The following is a 22,500-nucleotide window of genomic DNA, read 5'->3' on the forward strand; positions in this document are numbered from 1 at the left end:
GGTGAATAAAACACGCCCCTCATACAAATGAAAATCAAATCAACTAAATCCATCGTAAGTTTTGATTAGTTAAGGTCAGGTAAATAGAACGCACCTTGTTTAATTCCCTAGTTCTCATCTATCACTAAAAAAGTAAAAATCAATTAGCCCATTGTCAAATAGCAGAAATAATTGAGTGTTAAAAAATAGGAATTCCCCTTCTAATCTACTTGAAACTCCCACACTCCACAACCAAAAAAAAAAAAAAAAGGCTCTTTCAATTAAACAAGAGAGAAAGAGCAAATTTTTACCTTTAGAGCTTTTTGCTGTCCAAATTGCAATGGGCACTTTTGGATTGCTGAAAAGAAAAAACAAAAAAATTAAATCAAACCCTCTTTGATCCTTAACAAAACAAATCAACAAGAAATGATCAAGCATTATATACTATCAAACCCAAAATAAAAAATAAAAAAAGAAAGAAAAAAAATTAAAATTAAATTGAAGAGATTAAGACAAACCTTAATCAAAATTAACCAAAGATTGCATGCAATTAAGTTTCTTGTATTTCACCAATAATCCCTTTTTCTAATTTTTTGGGAGGAAGTAGGAGTAAGACTATGAATTTATATTGTATGCTAGAAAAAACTGAAACTTTACAGGTGAATTTTTCAGCCATTAGATAAAAATGAAGTACTGTACCAGTAGTACCACCCATCTAAGCTGGCAAATTTCTGAATATTATCTCTCTTTGATAGGGAAGAAGGTGCTGTTGGGCGTGGGAGTGATAGAAGAACAGAGGAATAAGTAGGGAGAAATGATGGTACCATTGTGTATTTGTGTGTACTGTGTAGTATTTTGAAAATTTAAACCATTAAATTAATTTCGGGTCGGTTCGAGTCAAGTATGGGTTTTATTATGATAATTTATTGATGTTTCATACAAAAGTATTAGTTGTTGTGTTAACATCAATTTAGTCATGAAATTTTGAATACAATTCAAATAATCGGGTACGAGTCAGTTTTATCAGATTTATCTTTAAAAAGTATTAGAAAATAAACCCTCTTGTATACTGTTTGTATTGGTTGAAAGGGTATAAATCAATTTTGTTTTGCGTTAAAATGCACTCTTGGACATAATGACATATGGTGTCAACAAAGTTAGTAACAATTCATTCTTGGTTTCTTGTAATATGATTTAAAATTTCAACCTTGCTTAAGAGCAATGTATAGATGAGCTTTGCAAGCCTTCTAATATTGCCATAACTCATTCTTCTCTATGAAGGTACACATTTGTTATATTGTTTAAAGATCACTGGAGTATAGAACCGAGAAAAGTAGTGATGTACATGGTAATTGATCTCATGTCTTAAGTACCACCCCCGAGAATTTACCAAGCAAACACACAATACTACATTACTGACATTAGCCCATTACACACATTGACACATACACTTGTAATTTGTAAGACACTTCTATAAAGTGATCATGAAATGCAAGATTAATTATAATTACGGAAAGCTAACAGCAATCCCATTTACATAGACAAAACATGGGGAACAAATGCATCAAGTTGAACAGGTACAAAGTTTGCTGAATTTTTAGTCACCTTGAGCTTCAACTTTGTGTAAGAATTTGTTTCAAGATGCCTTACAGTAACTTCATAATCCCCATGAAGCAACACAACTTCAGAGATTCCTTGGCCATTGGCAGAAATCTCCAATGGTTTCGAGCTTGAAAACTCCGCGATAAGCTTATCAACGACGTCTCCATTGGGTGTGTTGTTGAAGTTTTGATCAGTCAAGCACATCTTGCATTCACTGCTGAATGGTGAAGTTGGCCATATCACAATCCCTTCAACTGCAGGATGTGAATATCCCTCCCTTAAAACATCCTCCAGATACTCTGCCTGCTTATAATTTTCGAGCAAAATAGTCACATCAAAATGTTAAAAATTGTACAAGCAGTAAGTATGTAACCTTTCCTAACATAATAGGTCTTATTTTGAGTTTGGATCATGCAGGTCGGGTTGGTTCTGTTTTGGTTCAAAGTCAGGTGATGTAATTTCGATATTTAGTTGGATGATCGAATACAGGTTAATTTGGCTGGACTATTTCTTGATTAGTAAGCTTTGTAACAAGTAAAAATTGATAGTACCTGGTTTTCCCCTTTGTCAACAAAGAGTTCAGTAAGCCATAGCGGGAATTTCATTGAAGCTAAGTAGTCCATTCCTGCTCTCATGTAAGCAATGTTGGGCTGACCGGGGCCGAACCTTGATTGCACCCCTACTCCCATGGGCAATGTATCATTACCACCACTCCTTTCTCTATAATATGATTGAGTGTTCTTCAACTTTCTAGCATATTTTGCTGGTATTGAATCTTCATCTTGGCTCAACTCTATAGTGTTGTACTCGTTCATGAACAAAATCGGCTTTTGATCAAGCTCATATGTTCTAGCATAAACCTCTGCTGAAGCATTTTCTCCAAGCTTATTCTCATAGAAGCTAAAATGCAAGTTCTCATTCACAACATCCCAATGGATCAATCTCCCTTTGTACCTTAATACAACAGATTTCGTCCTGTTTTCAGCTGCATCTTTCAACTCTTGTGGACTAGTTTCGTTGTTTATCCAAGTGGGTTGGTATCTTGGATCATCCCAAATGATGTTGTGACCTCGAACATTAATGTTGTTCCGCTCACAAAATTGTAGCATGGCATCAGGTATGGTATAGTCTTCCTGCCCTCGTGTTTTTTCTGTGAAGTACCATTTCATTTCGTTCCCAAAAGCAGTGACTGAAAATCTCGAGGCAAACCAATCTTGATACTTCTTGCTGTTTAGGATATTCTGGTTTATTTCACATCCTGTAGGGAAACCTGATTTTATTTGCTTCAGAGTAATTTTTGCTCCTGCTACTGAAGTGTTATCTTTATTTGTCACATGTAATTTCACCTTACTCTTTCTCACCTACATAAACGACGATTTTTTTATGATTATATTCACAAAGTAACATACCATATGACTGTCATAAACTCATAATGTTGGTGTTATTTTACCTTTGCAATGGTCTTTTCTTGCTGTGATTTCCATTGCTTCTTAGTAAAAGGTTGCAAAGAGACATTATCTACCCAGATTTCATCAGCTGTGTTCTTAGTCTGCACATACAAAACGTCAAGAACTTTACGAAAGTAGACAAATAAGAAACAAACATAGGCCTTCCCCCCCAAAAATATGCTATAACTTTCCCTGAGTAAAACATTGCACTGGTCAGAAATTACCTCGAAAAATAAATCAACCGGACCTGAAAAGGCTGCAACTATACCGCCTTTCAACATGCTCCAACATCCTTGCTCTGCTATCACTGTACCTCCATGGAGGTATTTTCCACCAGGACTTCTAAATTTTACCGATATAACTTCACTGCCTTGGCTAATTTGAATCCAGGCTGTAAAATCCATTTGAATATGAACTCATCAAAATTGTATTGTGAATATAAACTCATATTTGGTCTTAAATTGTTGCCAAATCCTTCTCAGGGCAAGTTTTAAAGTTGGACAAGGATTAAGAAGCTATAAATAACCTGAAAATGCATAAATTTTTCCTTTCTGAATCTGAATTCTCTGAGAAAGGCTATCAGATGGCTGAGTTCTGTTCAGAGCCGCGATGAACTTGTTCCCATCTTTTGTTATTCTTTCTTCGAGCTTCCCCTGACCAAACATAGTCCATCCTTCGATACCATTAGTGAACTCTGGATTTTGTATGATTCCTCCACCATATTGAACCTTCCAGGCTTCTTCCAAACACTTCAAAATGGCATAGCAACAAATGAAATTATGTATCAGAACAAAAAAAAAGCAAGCAACATTTTAATTGTACTGATTGGTTTTCAACATAGCTACATATCATAGAAACATTTTTTTATAGGTATTATTTGTAAATATGCTTAAATTTCAATCAAGTTTAGTACCTCTGTAGTTGCTGAATAGTCGTATGACAAAGCTTGTATGGTATCACCTACATCAGTTGAACAAATAAATTTTAGTAAATATAACATGCAAACTTTGTAACATCTACATACTAAGATATGTAACAGCAAGCTGTTTTGTTCAAAAACAGCAACTATCTTGGGAAATGAGAACATCACATATTAGAAGCCTAATATTCACAACCCTACAAGTGTAATCTTTAACAAACAGAACTAAATGAGAAGAATTGAAGCGATGATCAGGAGAGGAAGAGAGACCTAGATACAATAGAAAGCATGCATGCCATAATATGAAACTGATCTTCATTTCATAGGAAATCCAAGGAAATGAATTTTTTTAATAGCAAGTGTTCTCGGCTTAGAGAATGTTTGAATCTTTAAATAGTAAGCAGTAGGATGTCTCAGAATCTGTACAAAGAAGTAAATTGTAGATTACAGCAAGAGAAGTTGATTTTAGAGTTGAAGGGGCAAAAACTTCACCAACCTATATGGCCCACAGAAGAGTTCTGAAAACTTACAAGCAAAATGTATAAGATGTGACAATGACATTATGGTCATGTTTCATTGCTTTAATCCTGGGATTTTCTCGTCATCTTGGCTCACACTTTTCGAATGATCTTTTTCATGGTCATCAGCCTGCGTGATTGCGATGATAGGTGGATTTGGGAATTGCTTTGCTTCAATACTAATATGTGCATTTGACATGACAGCTCCTTTTGTAGTTTCACTTTACTCAGCACTCAGCAGCAGTGCAGGATTGAGCTTATCTTGGCTAGACAAGCCTTAAATCAAAATAATCTCTGCCATAATTATTGTTTCATTTCTGAATGTATTCAATCGAAAATAGCAGCTCCGATCTTTTTCAATCTCTGCCTGTTTCATAGACGAACAATCTTAACGGAAACTACTGAATGAATGAATACTGAGCATGACCAAGACTCAGATCCTGTAATATAACATACTGTATGTATGTTCCACTCTACAACAGAAATCAGATAAATTCATGTAGTCTTTTGTCAAATTACATTTCCACAAAAAAGACCACAATAGTCAATTTGGTACGTGGTAATGATTGATGGTATTAGAAATAAATGTGTAAGAAACCAAACCACCAAAGACCAATGTCAATGGATCAGTAATGTGCATAAGCTGCACTTGCTATCCAATAAATGGTGCTTAATTTGACAACTTTAATTTTTTGACATCTGCATTCAAACACTTGTGTCCTCCTATCTTCCTTTTTTTTGGGGGGGGGGGGTAATTTGGGGGATAGGACTATAGGAGGATCAGAGGTGTAGAGGAATTTCCAAGCAGATGTAAAACATAGGAATTGCCTATATGAAGATAACCAAACATTGACAATTTGACAACATTCTACAATTTACATAAATTCGGATTAATTTTCTTATGAAGCAGAGGCTCCTCTCGTCCGTATCTAGCAAAAACGTTTGCAAGTGTAGCCTTCTCATTCCATATTTAGTAAATTAGAGGAAGACCAGAAGCATCAAAAAATTTCCATATAGAGGTAAAACATAGGAAATGCCCCTAGACAAAGATAACCCAACATTGACAAACTGACACTTGACAACATTCTACAATTTACATAATCCAGATTACTTTTCTTTTGAAGCTGAGGCACCTCTCGTTCCATATCTAGCAAAAACGTCTGCAAGTTTAGCCTTCTCTTTGACTTTCAACCTGCATTATGGATAAACAATATGTCAAAATTGGATATACAATCAGATCCAGTATTGATGCAAACATTTCCAACAAAGCTCATGCAAAAAAACATAGCTTACTTCTTTGCAGATCCTGGGATACGTTGTTTTGGCTTCTTCTCTAGCTTTAGGTTCGGATCCTTATCTGACTTTTGGTTAGGCTTCTTGTCTGGCTTCTTTTTAACCTCTGACTTCTTTTTAGGTGACTTCACTTCATTTAACGAAGCACGTGCCAACAATTTTGCTTCTAGCATTTCTACTTGTTTTAAGCGTTCGCTAGCACTTAATTGGAGCAAGTCCCCTAAAACATTTTGGCTGTCAAGGGCCTTGATGCTTTTAACTAATTCTTCATACACATAATCATCATCCTCCCTAAATTGCAACGCTGTTTCAATTTGCTCAACATCAACATCTTCATCTTCTTCCTCCTCCGAGGCAAGGAAGTTTCCTTCAGAAGTGCTGTTGTATCCATCATCTGATGACCCTTCATAACTGCCATCAAGCGGCTTCAAAATTTCACACTTTATAGGCTTCTCAGACTTACCAAAAGATATGTTTTGGCCTGAGAACATCTGAATGAACCTGTTGTAATAGAAGATTCCATTTAATTCACAATATTAACATAATGATCCAGAGAATAGGCGTAACTCGTAAGTGATCAAAATGGCACAGAAAAGAATTCTGCAAAACAAATGGGTCACTTTCTCTCAGAGACAAGGAAAAACAGATACCTGTTTGCATCCGCCAGACTCTTAAAATCCACATAGGCAAGGCCTTTGCAGACAGGATCCCTTGTCTTTTTGTTTCCAGAGTTCACCGGTGATATTTTAATAATTCCAGAAACTCCTTCAAAGGCTGACTTTAGATCTCTGTGAATATTCCTTTTCTTAGGAAGGTTGCTGATACGAACACGGATCCCGCCAGGAACACCTTCAGAAGCTGTAGACATTTCAGGTAATGCATCTTATGATAAATCCCACAATTCCTCAATCTTTTAATCAAATATATTGAATAACAACCCATTGCAAAGACAATATCATCAACAAATTACTTTAAGCAGATTAGGAACTGCAAAAGGATATGCATGAAGAATTTAAATTCAATCATCACATCTTCGGAAGTGTCTGCTATAGACGTTAACCATCTGTTTCAAAAAAGTGAACATAACAAAGAGACAAAGAAAAAGGTTTTTTAGCAAGTTTTTGTGGAACACTACCATTTTCCTTCTATGAAACAAAATATGATCCATCAAGGCAATGGTTTGAAATCAATGTTTAGTTGATTCCATCTCTGAACTCTGACCTAAAAGTTATAAGTTTATAGTTCCTGATGTAATCACACAGTCAACAGAAACCACAATGGCATGAATGTACAAGTAACATGATAGATCAAACTTCCTAAGGAGAGTAGGATAAGTTGTTGGGTTGCCAGAGTTGAAAAATACCATGCAGCAAACTAGAGAGAAAGAGTACAACTGTACAAGACATACGTAGTATAAAGTACACAAGTATCAGATATTAGTCATATTACTTTATCGGATATCAAAGTAGCCAATGTCACAAAAACTAAACTAATGTATTTTATTTATTTCTTGGGAGAAAGGCATTCAACTGTTGCAAATTTTACTAAGCAGCAGTGCTACAAATGACTTAATAATGAGCAACAAGACGCGGGTTCTGATATCTGTAATTTCACTGCAAAAAGAAAACTGGACCTTCTTAAGCTGTCAAAGTTTTTTCTGAATTCCAAATCTCGAAAGACAGTTTTGCTTGAAACCACCTAAGATAAAGGACAAATGCATACAACTAACCAGGCATATTTGCATCATAAAAGGGGCATCTAGTCATCTATTACAAACAAATCACGGTGTCCATCCTACATCCGATTTTAAATTGTACCCTCTCACATCCTCCTCAACATGTGTTCTTTATCTCTTTATTATCATGTCGTCCATTAAACACATATATGTATATTGTAACTGAAAAGCTAAACAAATTCAAAACCAACAAAATATTTTTAACCAATTTTATTTCTAACAAATTCAAGCATCCAATTTCTACATCTTGGTATGGTACATTTCCTAAATCCATAAACTACAAACATAAGTTCATTCTATAAATTGCAAAAAATATAACACTAAAGGACTTCATTCAAGGAAATGGTCATTTATGGATCAATTAAGGAACAATTATGCCTAATTCCACATCCAATTATGGGTTAACCATGGTTCATTCTTGCTAATTAAGGCTACCAAAAATCAGAACAATAAACGAAAACCGAGCAAAACAATAAACAACCAAAGATGAGAGAGATTACACACACCATTGAACAACACCTCCGGGGGGTCATTCTTGGGTTTAGGCTTCTTGCCCTCATTCTTAAGCTTGGTAATGTTAGATAACTGAGCTTTGAAACTTTGCTCAATTTCTTCTAGTAACTTATCTTCAACTGAAGTATCATACACTTTCCCTTCACCAAACCCTCTTGGTCTATTCTCAAGCCATTCATTCATCTTGTCATAAGTAACCATCAATTCATCATCATCATCAAATTCATCCTCTTCTTCTTCCTCATCATCAAAAACATCATCCTCATCAAAATCAAACCCATCTTCATCTTCAATTTCTCCATCATTCTCCACCAATTGGGTAGCATCCAAGTTTGGATTTTTTTCCTTATTTTGGGCAAATAAGCAAAACCCAGTTCGACCCTGATAATAAAATGCAGAAAAATTAAAAAGGGCAATTTCCAAATTCGTTCAATTAAACATATAAACAAAATGGGGAAGTTCAGTACTAACCGAAAATGAGGAAGATAATGATAATGAAGAGTAATTGGGGAGTGATTCTGGAAAAAGAGGGAGGTTAGCAGTTTGATGTTGGAAGAGGAGAGAGAAGAAGTTGGTGGGTTTCTTCAGAAGAAGCGGCGGCGCTGACGGCGGCGGAAGCTTTCCTACAGCCTGCATCGTCGAGGATTAGGCGTTGAATGGGTGGGTGATAGTACTACTCTACTCTACTATGCTTGTTCTGTGCTCTATCTACAAGATTGCGCAACTCTACACTTGTGAAAGGGAAGGGAAAAAAAAGTAAAAGTCTTTTTGTAATTTTTTTTTTTTTTTTTTTTTTTGAAAATTTGTAAATTACCACCGGTACACATATTTTGAAATTACCACTTGTTAATTTTTTATCTTATTTTATCGAGTTAAGAGTACAATTATGTACTCAATTCTTCCTTTTTTTTCACCTTTTAGATACTCAATTTTTTTTGCTTTGTTTTTGGGGTACTCAAAGTGATTTTCAGGTGAACTAACTCACCACTAACCATACCTAATTAAAAAATTAATATTTAAAAAAAAAAATTCTTAACTTTGACTCATAAATTAGCCGTTATTACTCTATTTAAAGGGGAATGAACTTGGCCAAAAAATGCCATGAAAACACCTGCAAAACACTAGCAGCACACCATGTTTTCTTAACAAAATTCATCCAAAACGATTTTCCCTGATTCAATTTCAATAAAAAAAAATAAAAAAAAAACAAAACAAAAACAGCAACGCAGAAGCTGTAGCAGTACACCAGCAACAAATATCATCAAAACAGGTTCATTCACCATGTAGGCACAAATTCTTCAACAAGGTTTTCCCAGATTTTTTAGAAATAAAAAATTAAAAAAAAAAAAAACAAAAACAGAAGCTGTTGCTAGGTTCTTCCCCTACTGCTGCTAGCTTAATCCAACAACAAACAACAACAAAGCAACAAATTTAACAAAAAAAAAACACAAGAAATCGACATCATCAATTTGTCCAAAAAAACCCCAAAAAATCGAAAACCCTAGATCGCAAATAACATCAAGAAATGGGCAAAAAATTCAAAATTTATATCAAAATATCAACATAATCCATGAGTAATTGAGCTTAGCTCAAAAAAATGGCGGCTTTTGGTGTCGTTTTCCCCATAATCAAGCCCAAGCTTGCTCGTGTTTTTCAACAATGACGCGGCAGAATTTCCAGAAAAGGAAAGAATAAAGGGAGCAAAAAGGGGTAATAAAGAATAAGAAAGGAAAAAAAATTAAGGGTGACCCACGAATTTTTTTAATCGGGTGGGGCCCACTTTCTCTTAACCAAGGTACTGAATTCTTTAACCAAAGGTACTGAATTCTTAGGCTGATTTATTTTTTTGGCCGGAATTCTTAACTCAATACCCAAAAGCAAAGTAAAAAAAAATTAATTACCTAAACGGTGAAAAAAGGAAGAATTGAGTACCTGAATTTGTGCTTAACTCTATTTCATCACCCCTTAAATTAAAATATTACTCAAATTTCCCCCTTTTTTAAAATTCCAGTGGATTTTCCGTTTGTGAGCCCACCTCCATTTCCATTGCATCACCGCAAAACCTCTCTTCTTCATTTTCTTGCTTCACTTTTTCTGTCCTCCTTCTTACCTGAAACCACCATGGGAGGCAGACGAAGGAGCCGCACTCAACGGAAACACTTCAAGCAAAGTAGACAGAGTAAGGAACCCTTATTTCATAGCAACCCCCAATTTAATTGAAGTAAAAACTAATTTCAAAAAACCCCCTGATTTAAGAAAACCCCTAATTCAATTGAAGCATGAATCCTAATTTCATAAAATCCTCAATTCTACCTAATTACTCCAATTATAGTGGAATTTGGTGAAGAAAATGTAAATTGAAGTTGGAAGAGCTGTTTTAAAGAGAAAAATCGGGAGAGGGGGAAAATCAGTCAAAATAGTGGTTAGTAGCCATTAGGTGGGGCCCACAGACAAAAAACCCATTTTGAAAAATATGGGAAGAGTAATTTTTTAATTAAAGGGGTGGTAAATTTTAAAAAAAGGGCCTACTATTTGGGTGGTAATTATTTATAAGATATATTGAAGGAGGTTTCTAAAAAGGAACATAAGGATAAAGAGTATCGAATCGTCAACCTCTTATAAGAAGAATAACCATTTCACCATCTAATTATCAACTATGTTATTAAAATATTATATATATATATATATATATATATATATATATATATATATATATATATATATATATATATATATATATATATATATATATATATATATACTATATACTAAAGTAATCACCAGAGTTATCCCTTAAGTACACATGTCACATTCACAACAAAAATTTTCCCGCCCAAATATTTTTTAGCTTTTTTTTTAAATTTCTTTTTTTCCCTTAAAAAATAACATGATAAAAAAATTTTAATGAAAAAAAACTTACAATAATTTATAAAATATAAATAATGTATCTAACATGAGAATTTTAAGGATAGACATGATATGAATTCAAATTCAAAAATAAAAAATGTTACATATAAGCCATTTCATTTAAACTAACTCCATTTTAATTGAATTTTATTAATTAATTAATTAATTTTTATTTTCAAGTCTTATTATTATAAATCCGTGCATTTGCACGGGGATAAAACTAGTATATATATATAAGTGCAAACCACAAGGTTTAATTAAAGAAATATATACTTAAAAAAAAAAACACACACACACACAATTTTAGCTTAACAATGACAATTAAAATGTTAAAAAAATATCTTTAAAAAACTTTATCGATTGCACGTCTACAACAATAACAACTCGGGCAACGCCCGATTTACTCACTAATTGGATTATTAAAAAATTAGAGAAAGATAATGGAGGTTAATACTTTTAAGCTATTTAATTGAATGGAATTATTTGTAGTGAATAATTTTTCTTGAGCGATTTCCGTAAATCATGCTAAAATAAAAAATAATTCCGTGTGTACGTTGCTTTAAAAAAATATTTCCCACTATACCGTCCACGTAGGCTCGGATTTTTGGCTATTAATAAACCGCTAATAAAGATTGCGGTTCTACACAAATTAGAACCGCTAATGGTATTAGAGGTTCTTCAAATAGAATCTCTAATACCATTAGCGGTTCTATTTGAAGAACTTGTAATGTTAAGAGGTTCTTTAAATAGAATCTCTAATGGTATTAGCGGTTCTATTTGAAGAACCTCTAATACCATTAGCGGTTCTATTTGAAGAACCTGTAATGGTTAGACGATCTTTAAATAAAACCTCTAATGGTATTAGCGGTTCTATTTGAAGAACCTCTAATACCATTAGCGGTTCTATTTGAAGAACCTATAATGGTTAGAGGATCTTTAAATAGAACCTGTAATGGTATTAGCGGTTCTATTTGAAGAACCTCTAATACCATTAGCGGTTCTATTTGAAGAACCTAAACATTAAGCCTAATAAGTTACTGAGTATTTTAAGTATAAACCGCTAATGGCATTAGTGGTTTTAATAAATGAACCGCCTCGAATTTTACAACCCTACACTAATCCTACGTGTCCGGTATAACTGGAAATCGCTTATTTTTCTTAAAGAATAATCTTTCTGTTTTTTTTTTTGTAACACTGAAAAAATTACAATTATACCCTTCATTCCTTACGAGTAACAACATCGCAGGAGATCATTGTCGACTTCCATTGTTGAAGCTTGCAATTTCCACTCAACTTTGCCAATTTTCTGGGAATCAATCCCACCATTTTTCTCCAGAAAAGGAAGCAATTGATCAGAAATACAGATCTACCCGAAATCAAGGAAGACAAAGATGGTCTTAGTTACAGCAGTTCGTGATTACATCAATCGTATGATACAAGATATCTCCGGCATGAAAGTTCTTATACTCGATTCTTCTACGGTACTTCTAATTTTTCATCTTCTCCCTTTTAATTTTAGGGTTCTTGAATTTTAATTTATTCTAGTTGGGATTCTTTTCATTTGATTGATTGACGAGAAAATTGGGTTTCAAATGATGATTTTAAAGGAGAAGAATATGGTTGATTTGATTATTAATTTGGATCATGGGATTGTAAAATGTGGGAATCTCTGTATTCTGTTTGTGATGAGCTAGAATTATAGTTATAAGTTATTCTGAATTCGAATGCCGGGTTTTGCAATGATAATTTAGGGGTAAAACAAGGTTGATTTGATGATAATTTTGATTAGTGATGTTCTTTTTTGAACTGAATTGACCTATTACCCTAGTTTTTTTTGTTAGTGGTGAGCTAGAATTATAATTTATAATTCTAAATTTCCGCAAAGTAATTTCCCAAATCCCAAATGTGCTTTGTTATGCTGGCAAAATTATGTTTTTTTAGGGTTTGTTAAGTGTGAAAGTTATTGATCAATCAAATGTTGTGCTGTTATAGTTCTTGTCATTGATTTGGAATCTGGTCACGGCTCAATAGGATTGAAGTTTCTTTGATGTGAGGTCGTTTAATTTGTTTGGTTTCAATTAGTTTTGAGTGGATAGCTGGAAGAAAGGAAAATTTAATAGCCTATAAACTCGATGTTTCACTAGGTCAGCGTAAAACCTTCCACGTGTGACATTGGATCTCTACCTCCAAGATGAACTATCTTAACCTGAACTACCATTAATAGAAGCCCCTGTAACATGCAATTGTGCTCACCTCCTTGTCAACTACTCATCATGATTTACATTAGGATGATCTGAATTAAAATGGAGGTAGTTTAGGATGTTGTAGAGAAGATGTAATTTTAAATTTTAATATGATCTCATCAAGAAACATCTTCATCTTAGTCTTGGGGGTCTCAATATGATACCATAAGTTATATACGGGATATTATAGACAATATTAGATTACTTTAGAGAACAGTGATGATGAAGTCTAATTATGGGCTTGAAAAATACTAATTCAGCCCTTTTTGAATCCCAAAAACCCCAAGGTCAAGTACATTAAGTAAAAAAAATTAATAAGATGATGAGAACAGGCTAAAGGTCTACGAAGGTGATCAACAAGGACAACAACAAAAGTTTTCAATTTACTTATCCTTCAATATATATGTTCGTTGTGACTTATGGAGTACTTTGTATTAAAATCATTTAAATGTCCGTATGCTACAAGGACTCTGTTGGTATTAGATCTGGCTGTCACTTATTAATGACATCAATTATATAGATTTTTTTTTTTCAAAAAGTCTTTTGCATTGTGAAGCTTTTTTCTTGAACACATAATTCATCTGGAACCACATGCTTTATAGGAAGTAGACATTAAGACTGAAATGAGAACTGAGAACCAATCTTATCCATCAAAAGTAAAGCAGGAAAACACTAAAGTAAATTGCAATATATACTTGTTTTAAATTAAAAAAAAAAAAAAAAAAAAAAAAAAAAAAAAAAAAAACTTTTGCTACCCTAATAATAATCAAATAGTAGCATCAAATTAAACTTTTAAACCTCTTTTGGTAAAAATCTGTTTTAGATAAGTTTTCATTCATTGTTTCCAAAAGCTGAGAAGAAGATAGTAAAAGTAAATCAAATTGACTCATAACTATATTAAACTGATTTAATAATTATTACAAAAAAGAAAAAGAAAAAAATGGAATTAGTTTGAGAAAATACACAAGAAGCACCTATCTGGCTATCAATGACACAGAGTAAATGGAATTACGTAAATGTTATCAATGACACAAGAAGGACCTATATGGCTATCTTGTCTGATTACCTTTCCAAAAAAAGTCTTGGACCGAAGCTTTATCACTGTGCCCGCTTCTAGTAGCTAGAAAGATCTTGGATCGGATTATGCTGATCTAAGTTCCCGGTTCTTTGTTCTTATTTTAGGCTATGGTTCTCACCAGATCCTAATTCCTTTATGCCAATGTTAAGGGGACCTTCTATTACTTTGCACGTGATGGGTTGGCTTCATTGAGTCATTGATGAGACGATAATTTTAGAAAGTAGTAGATAGAAAGATCACTTACGCAGAGTCCTATTTCAAAGTAAGATCTACTGGCAAGCCTGTCATTACTTAAACACCCCAGAATACGATGCTTTTGTTTCCTTGACATTATAAAGCTGTTGCAGCGAATTTTGTCGTATTTACTATGTGCCTGAGACTCTGTTTCTATGTCAAACACTCTGGTGCATTCTAGGATACCACAGTTTCAAAAGTTTTAAAGAAATGGTTTGATATCGTTAATAACTGAGTACTGACAGCTATTATGTAAAATCTTTTTTCAGGTTAGTATCGTAAGTGTCGTCTATAGTCAGTCTGATCTACTGAAGAAGGAAGTGTTTTTGGTGGAATTGATAGACTCCATCTCAATGTCAAAGGAACCCATGTCTCATCTTAAAGCTGTGTACTTCCTTAGACCCACATCAGAAAACATCCAGCACTTGAAGCGTCAGCTTGCTAGCCCTAGATTTGGAGAGTGTCACCTTTGTAGGTTACAATTTTGAATTTCACTATTTGCTTGAATTCACCTATTTCTTCTTGGAGTCTCATTTGAAGTAAAACTCAATAGTTTACTTGGAGCTGTATATTGACTTTTTGAGTATGGAATTGAGCATTAATTGTAAATTGTGCTGATTTTTCAGTTTTTTCCAACATATTGAATGACACTCAGATTCACATATTAGCAGATTCAGACGAACATGAAGCTGTGCTGCAAGTTCAGGTATAAAATGCAAAGGAATTAGTATTGTCAAAATCTTACTATTAACCTATTATTGTGAAAAATACTAACTTAATTTAATTTACTAAAAAAGCTATGATCATCAACTTTAGATCTATAGTCTGTATGTTACTGTCAAGGCCTATATACATACTTTGCTTGTTAGGCCTCACCTCTTTAATTTTTTTTTTTAATTTTTTTTTTGGGTTGGGGGCGAGGGGACGGGCTCTTTCATGTCTTTTAAACATGGTCTATATGTTTGAGCTCTATTTGTCATCTTAGCTCAATCAAAATGAATTGAGTTTTGGTGTAGAAGAGTAAAATTCACTTTAGTCCCTCTGCATTTTCTTGAGATTTCCTTTATGCCTTTTTGTGGCTGTATCATTTAATTAATGAGTAATGTGGAATGTCTGGACCGAACTTATAGTAAAAATTACCAGAAAGTTGTTATCTGACATGATTACAGCCTTTTGCTTAACACTGGGATCATAATTTATCTCCTTCCTAAGGTTTTATCAGAGAAGCTTGAAGTTATTTTGAAGTTGCTATATCTTCATCGTTCATTAACTTTATATATTTCATGGTTTTATGGGAAGCTGATGTTTTGTTCCGACTGTATGCTGCAGGAATTTTACGCAGACTTTGTTGCTGGTGATCCTTGTCATTTCAGTCTCAACATTTCTTCAAATCACCTCTACATGCTTCCAGTGGCTATGGATCCTTCAAATTTGCAACACTATTGTGATAGAATTGTTGATGGCATATCGGCTGTTTTTCTAGCACTAAAACGTCGACCTATAATCAGATACCAAAGAACATCTGATATTGCAAAAAGAATAGCTCAGGATACTGCCGTAAGTTCTGCACATTATCCTGTAAAATATAAAACCTTAGAAATTTTACAGATACGGGAAAATGATCACTGATAGGTTGACTTATCCTTAAGATGCTAATTAATTGTTTTGATTTAAAAACTTGGTGGTTTGCATTAGTTTATAACTAACCTTATCTTCCTGAAATTACGCATGCCTTTATTGTTTTTACATTAGGGTTAGTTTATCAGTAGTCAAATTTGTAATTTTGCATTACAGAAATTGATGTATCAGCAAGAGAGTGGTCTCTTTGATTTTCGGAGATCAGAAACATTGTTGCTTGTGCTGGATAGAAGGGAGGATGCAGTTACTCCATTGCTAAATCAATGGACTTATCAGGTACTTTGCAGGAATTGCAGCTGTGCTTATATAATTACATTGTACATTGCTTGTTTATATAGTTCTGGCTAGTTGCTCATCTATACGATGCTTTCTACAGGCAATGGTTCATGAATTGATAGGCATCCAAGATAACAAGGTTGATTTGAGAACTTTTGGAAAGGTTCCTAAAGATCAGCAGGTGAGTTTAGTGTTTAGATACTCCTTTTACTATTGTGAGTGCATTGAGTGTGAACTCAAGTACTCAATTTTCTTTTTCAGGAGGTTGTGTTATCTTCAGAGCAAGATTCATTCTTCAAAGCCAACATGTATGAGAATTTTGGAGACATTGGAATGAATATCAAGAGAATGGTGGATGATTTCCAACAGATTGCAAAGAGTAATCAGAAGATACAGACAATTGGTGGGTACAAGAAATAAGTGCTGATACCTAGCTATCTCATTCCTTTATGCTGCAGACCTGCAGTTCTTATTTATACTCCATTGCTTCCTGGACACTCACTAATCAGCTATGTCATACATGTACTTTTGTGGTTTGCAGAGGACATGGCCAAATTTGTTGATAATTACCCTGAATACAGAAGAAAGCAGGGGAATGTTTCTAAGCATGTCACACTGGTAACAGAAATGAGCAAGATAGTTGAGGAGAGAAAGCTTATGTTAGTGTCTCAAACAGAACAAGAGTTGGCTTGCAATGGTGGACAAGGGGCAGCGTTTGAGGTTGTGAAACATTCAATTATCCTTTATATATATATATATATATATATTTTTTTTTTTTTTTTCCCTTCTATGCTCAGATTCTTTAGTCAATTGCTGATGATACTTCTATAGTAGGAGATACTTAAATGGTTCTCTTGTAAGGTGAATTTTAAAGATGATGCTATACGGCTATACGCCTATACACCTTAATAGCTTTGTGGTACAAAAGTACCACCTATCTATAGGCTACACAAGTGAACTTGTTTGGACGTCAAGAGCCTTCTATTGTTCAGACTTCAGACCCACATCTACATATGTACACTACTGTCATTGATGTACTCTCAAGGGAACCTATTGTATATGTTGAAATGCACAGTTCAGCCTCATTTCAATATTGATACAAAATTTTTCCCCTGTTTTGGTGGCCAATTTTAAATTGATTGATTTTCGTATATGTATTTGGCTTTGTATGTGTACATAACGGTCGTTTTGTTAAAATTATTAAATTTTTCAAGTTATAGATAATTAGACCTTTTCTTCATTTATTTGTTATAACTCTCCTGTAATCCTGTGAAGAACTTTTTCATCTTTTTTTTTTTCCCTTCTCCTCAATTTTACTTGATGGCTATATTGGTTTTTATTTTATTATGTTGAATTGTTGATCATAGGGTCAATGGTTAATCATAATTGCTTGGATGGCTGATACTGATACTAAACATTGATTTGTTCCCGTAATTTACTGCTGATATGTACAAGGTGGTTTCTCAGATATTTTTGTTCATTTAAGAGTGATTTATGTCCTAGTTTGTAGTATGGCATGCTTGTTATCTATGTGGCTGTTTGTCTAACTGCATATCTGTTCGTCGTGATAAATATTTCAAAAATGAGCTTGCTGTGTGTTTGCAATGCCTATTCAAAATTGCCTGATAATTAGGAATGATGACATTGACCATGTGTTTAGTATTGAAATGTCTGGTATGCATATGACGTTATCTAATGCATTCCTGTGCTCTGTAGGCTGTGACAACTCTTCTCAACAATGAAAATGTCTCTGATATTGATCGTTTAAGGCTGGTAATGTTGTATGCTTTGCGTTATGAAAAGGAAAGTCCTGTCCAGCTGATGCAACTTTTCAACAAGCTTGCCTCCAAATCTGCAAAGTACAAGCCTGGGGTAATGCAGCTAATTGTCGTTGACTCTGAATTTTTTGTGTTACAACTTACTTGATTGTGTGCATCTGCTAAGTTTTTCTGATTTGCTCTTTGAAATATAATTTCTACTCCACCAGTGTAGATTTCTCCTTTTAGTATTGTCAATTAATTGAAGAACTTGAACTTCATTCAGTCTTCACTGCATGAAGTCCAACATCACCAATTTATTAATGTATTTGCATATCATCAGTGGATGCTTTTCTCATCACTCTGTACATAAGATTTTCTTTCATTCTTTTCCCTGGTTGAAAGCTTAATGACGGTAGTTCTTATTCTGAGGTATGTCAATCTAACTGGTACTTGTTTCTCAATTCTTCGAGGTGACAGCTGGTACAGTTTCTTTTGAAGCAAGCTGGTGTTGATAAGCGTACTGGGGACCTGTTTGGGAATCGAGATCTATTGAATATTGCTCGTAACATGGCCCGTGGACTGAAGGTTTGTGACATTTGTTAGAAACAATGTTAGTTTCAAATAGCTTGAGATTAACCTATGAATTACAATCTTGTAGGGTGTTGAGAACGTATATACCCAACATCAACCTCTTCTGACCCAGACAATGGAAAGCATTTCTAAGGGGCGATTGAGGGATATTGACTATCCATATGTTGGAAATCACTTCCAGCCAGGAAGGTAAAAGATATGGAAATGAAATGTTGTATTTAAGGTTAATTACATAATGAACTTTCAATCAAATTTGTAGTTGCTGACTAATGCTCAGCATTCTGTGGAACTGTGCATTAAATTGCTTAAAATTTAGTGTTCAGGGGAATTAGAACTACAGGATACTATGTCATTTGTTGCATGTCCTTAGACGTGTTTAGATGGATGATTAAGTAAATGAAACTTTTTGCTATTTTGTTTTAGGATCTTAAAGATGAGATTTAACATGCTTAGCTGGTGCCATACCAATATACCATATACTTATGCCACATCTGAATTTGTCAGTCTAGTGTCCAAAGGGCAATGACGATAGATATAGTATGCACAAATGTTATGTTGTGATAATGTGATTTATATATTGTGAACAAGACATATTTTGACTGACATGTTTGTTGGACACATCATAATTTTTAACTGACTTTGCCTCCAACTGAATGGAAATTAATTTGCTCTGTGCAGACCACAAGACGTAGTCATATTTATTGTTGGAGGGACTACGTATGAGGAATCACGCTCTGTTTCCCTGTTTAATTCCACCAATTCTGGGATTCGCTTTATACTCGGAGGCACAACAATTCTCAACTCTAAAAGGTATTTTGCTTGTCATTATATGCTCAACTTGAAAATTAAGATTTTGATTGGGGAGCTCTGTACAAGTTCATATAGATGTTAGGAATTGTAATCTCTTTACTCTACATATTGTTATAAGTAAGGGGGGATATGGAGAGGATGCTGGAAAGTGGAGAGGAAGTTTTTTTTATCTTCATAAAGTCACTGTGCCTGAAAATCTTTTTTTTAACTATAGATAAATTTTCCCTGCAACCAACTCCTCTTTTCTCCCATGAGAGTAAAATTGAAGGGGGTAAGAGACTAAGAGAGAAGGAACATGAAATTTTTGTTCCGTCTTGAAGTTTAAATAGCTACCGCTGTTGAACTCCTTGGAGTCATTGGCATGGTGTAAAAAATTTACCACTTCCATTCTACAGTTTCTACATCCACCGTGACAATGTAGTCTTTTTAGGGCAATATGGGAAGTTCAAAATCTAACCAAAAGTGGTCTCTTTTATTTGTTTAGTTTGGGGTGATCCAAGTTGCAATGTGGCCTATAATTTTGGGTAGTCCTAAAATAGAAATGTGGCCTTATCTTGAACGGAGGGATCATTAGTCAATCATTAGGATCGGGATGTGGAACATTTAACAAACTTTTCTTGACCCTTAATGCAAACATACATGATGTGTTTGAGAATGATTTCCTTGCTTTACATTGCTGCCATTATACTTTGCATAGTAAAAGCAGAATGCTCATTCACATGGTTCAATATAGGTTCTTGAAGGACCTTGAAGATGCCCAGAGAATGATCCGGTCCAACAGTACTGTAGTTTGAAACATAAACCACTCACTTTGGAGCTCTACTGATTCATGACAGCATGAAGCCATGTTGGGTAAAAAATGCTTTTAGGCCAATTTTTAATGGAAGCTTAGCTCAGCGTAATCCATTTCTTCAGCCATGTCTGCTGTAGTTTCCGAATTCTTGATGAAGTGTGTGTATGATCCAGAGCATGAGCCCATCAATTGTTGTGCAAGGTTACAAACTGTTGGACTATCAAATCTCGATGGTGCTAGCTAACACTAGTCTGTTTAGTGGACAATGTAGAGGGTGTTTGTTGATTGAAATTTTGTATACTTCTTTGATACGAAAGAGGAGCTGTATCTATAAAGGAGAGGAGAGGCCAAACCGTCAAATGTAGAAATTAGACAGGCTGCCTTTTTGTTTCCTGGCCTTGTACATCAATGTTTGAGAGCTTTATAAAATCTTATATGTCATTTGTAGATTTTATGTATGAATTCAGGTTTTATCTAACTTGTTCATCTTGAGATGTCCTTAGACCATATCCATATCTTGTTCACCTAAGTTCAAATTAAATTAGAGAAATAGAATGAATTTAACATACTACCTTCGTGTTTAAAGTGTTACCTCTTTGATTTTTTTCACTATTTACATAATGACTTTAACTTGTTTATTATTATTACGAAGTAATACTAGTATATAAAATGCAAATATTATTGTGTATAAATGTATAATACATTGTTGTTTTGTCATAATATATACTTTCATAATATCAATTTTTTAGTCAAAGTTGTGTTTGGTCTTGCATGGTTAGCCAAAGTGTAATACAGAGTGTTAAATCATTACTAAGAAATGTCAAAAACTTACTCGATTGATGCGACCCGATCTAACCCAAAAAAATCCATTTCATATTTCAACTCGTATAGACACAATAACTTAGCACTAGTTAACTTTGAAATAAGCCCGACCCAACCCCACTTCACCGAAATGATCTAAGTACTCAAATCGACACCCCTACGGCTCATAACATCAATCAATTGAAATTTCACGTATCCAAGATTCCAAGCAGGGGCCTAATCGTACATTCGTACGTACGTAAACCCTAATCAAATTTGTTGGTTTCAAACTCCAACCATTTCTAGTCAAGCTTATAAAAGAGAAACAAATCAGACCAAAAATTTAACTAAAGCTTCATTATTCATTTCTACTCTTAATAATAGCAATTACCAAAGGTTTCTCTCTTTAATTTCTCATTTCTACTCTTTTTAAGCTTCATTTCCCTCTTATTCTTACTTCTTTTACTACAATTTCTTCATATTTTCTTGAAAATCCATAATTTTCTTGCAGAACAAACTTGCTCTTCTTCATCATTCTTCTGGGTTTAAGCTTTTTCTGGAGAATTTGTCGCTGGAAAGGTATAATTCTGCTCTGTTTTAGTTTGATATCTTACAGTTTGATTAATTGCTTCTTTTTTTTTGGTGGGTTTTTGTTCTCGTGCAAATTTATGCATGGGTTCTTTCATTTCATTGTTTTCGTTTTTTCTTTACTAATTTTTTCATTTTCTTAGTAATTTTGTCAATTTTTTATGTCACTTGATGAATTTGATGATCTTACGTAAAATGGGTACTTAGATTTTTTTACTTCGTAAGTTGGAAAAGTTGCCCACAATTAATTGTTTGTAATTAAATTTTAGGCATTTTAATTTTCATCATATTTTTGTTAAAGATTGATAGAGTTTTCTTGATGTTTTTGAAAATGGCAACTTCATTCAAGGGTAATATCATAGGTATTTTATGATTATTTCTTGGTGTTCTAATTTTTTTGGGGTTTTTTTCATAATAATAAAAAAATTATTCCAAATAAGAACAACCATTGATTTCAATTTTATTTTTGTAATCTTCTGCCTTTAGTTTTAATTTCTCTGTCAATCTTTATCTTCTAATCGACTAGTCTTCATATTTTCACTTAAATGTACTTTTGCCAATGCACAAGATATTGATTACATTTAAATATATATATATATATATATATAAAAAAAAAAAAAAATTTAAAATAAATAAATAATATAAATTGGAAAGAATATAAATGTGTAATAGTCCTAAAAGAAAAAGATTATATAAATGTATTGAAAGCTCAAAAAGAAATTATTTAAGGAAATTATATAGTTGTATTAACTTGTGAGAAGCATAGAACAGTTT

At 33.8% G+C, this 22,500-nt stretch overlaps 3 protein-coding genes and 1 long non-coding RNA gene across 4 annotated transcripts; 2 read left to right on the forward strand and 2 right to left on the reverse strand.

Moving 5' to 3' along the window:
• Positions 1-1,145: 1,145 nt before the first annotated feature.
• LOC145631178 (endo-1,4-beta-xylanase 5-like) lies at positions 1,146-4,355 on the reverse strand. Its single transcript, XM_081683267.1, has 7 exons — positions 4,219-4,355; positions 3,943-3,989; positions 3,556-3,778; positions 3,254-3,420; positions 3,032-3,130; positions 2,133-2,942; positions 1,146-1,884 (listed from the first exon to the last, which is right to left on the reverse strand). The coding sequence occupies exons 1-7, from the start codon at positions 4,265-4,267 to the stop codon at positions 1,513-1,515; spliced, it is 1,767 nt and encodes a 588-aa protein (XP_081539393.1). The 5' UTR covers positions 4,268-4,355; the 3' UTR covers positions 1,146-1,512.
• A 922-nt stretch (positions 4,356-5,277) lies between these two features.
• LOC145632389 (uncharacterized) lies at positions 5,278-8,693 on the reverse strand. Its single transcript, XM_081684754.1, has 5 exons — positions 8,479-8,693; positions 8,001-8,388; positions 6,410-6,617; positions 5,760-6,260; positions 5,278-5,658 (listed from the first exon to the last, which is right to left on the reverse strand). The coding sequence occupies exons 1-5, from the start codon at positions 8,641-8,643 to the stop codon at positions 5,574-5,576; spliced, it is 1,347 nt and encodes a 448-aa protein (XP_081540880.1). The 5' UTR covers positions 8,644-8,693; the 3' UTR covers positions 5,278-5,573.
• A 3,449-nt stretch (positions 8,694-12,142) lies between these two features.
• LOC145632390 (vacuolar protein sorting-associated protein 45 homolog) lies at positions 12,143-20,834 on the forward strand. The gene is made up of 13 exons (XM_081684755.1): positions 12,143-12,395; positions 14,739-14,940; positions 15,096-15,175; positions 15,799-16,026; positions 16,264-16,383; positions 16,484-16,564; positions 16,645-16,786; positions 16,925-17,103; positions 18,100-18,255; positions 18,621-18,728; positions 18,802-18,923; positions 19,413-19,544; positions 20,278-20,834. The coding sequence occupies exons 1-13, from the start codon at positions 12,306-12,308 to the stop codon at positions 20,336-20,338; spliced, it is 1,701 nt and encodes a 566-aa protein (XP_081540881.1). The 5' UTR covers positions 12,143-12,305; the 3' UTR covers positions 20,339-20,834.
• Positions 20,835-21,503: 669 nt separating this feature from the next.
• LOC145631179 (uncharacterized) lies at positions 21,504-22,310 on the forward strand. Its single transcript, XR_014112364.1, has 2 exons — positions 21,504-21,534; positions 21,650-22,310. It is a non-coding gene; the product is annotated as an uncharacterized LOC145631179 (long non-coding RNA).
• Positions 22,311-22,500: the final 190 nt, after the last annotated feature.

The sequence above is a fragment of the Chenopodium album genome, chromosome 5 (assembly GCF_948465745.1).
Source record: "Chenopodium album chromosome 5, dcCheAlbu1.1, whole genome shotgun sequence".
NCBI lineage: Eukaryota > Viridiplantae > Streptophyta > Magnoliopsida > Caryophyllales > Amaranthaceae > Chenopodium > Chenopodium album.

What these genes read in the sequence shown, in the direction of transcription:
- LOC145631178 (XM_081683267.1), bottom strand. Translation starts at nt 4,267, where the DNA reads ATGAAGATCAGTTTCATATTATGGCATGCATGCTTTCTATTGTATCTA. An exon ending in ACTATTCAGCAACTACAGAG is followed by an intron (nt 3,779 to 3,942) that starts GTACTAAACTTG and finishes GCCATTTTGAAG; the next exon opens with TGTTTGGAAGAAGCCTGGAA. An exon ending in CGGTTGATTTATTTTTCGAG is followed by an intron (nt 3,131 to 3,253) that starts GTAATTTCTGAC and finishes TTGTATGTGCAG; the next exon opens with ACTAAGAACACAGCTGATGA.
- LOC145632389 (XM_081684754.1), bottom strand. Translation starts at nt 8,643, where the DNA reads ATGCAGGCTGTAGGAAAGCTTCCGCCGCCGTCAGCGCCGCCGCTTCTT. An exon ending in AGTCTGGCGGATGCAAACAG is followed by an intron (nt 6,261 to 6,409) that starts GTATCTGTTTTT and finishes CTATTACAACAG; the next exon opens with GTTCATTCAGATGTTCTCAG. An exon ending in ATCCCAGGATCTGCAAAGAA is followed by an intron (nt 5,659 to 5,759) that starts GTAAGCTATGTT and finishes TCCATAATGCAG; the next exon opens with GTTGAAAGTCAAAGAGAAGG.
- LOC145632390 (XM_081684755.1), top strand. Translation starts at nt 12,306, where the DNA reads ATGGTCTTAGTTACAGCAGTTCGTGATTACATCAATCGTATGATACAA. An exon ending in ATTTGGAGAGTGTCACCTTT is followed by an intron (nt 14,941 to 15,095) that starts GTAGGTTACAAT and finishes CTGATTTTTCAG; the next exon opens with TTTTTTCCAACATATTGAAT. An exon ending in TCAGAAGATACAGACAATTG is followed by an intron (nt 16,787 to 16,924) that starts GTGGGTACAAGA and finishes TGTGGTTTGCAG; the next exon opens with AGGACATGGCCAAATTTGTT.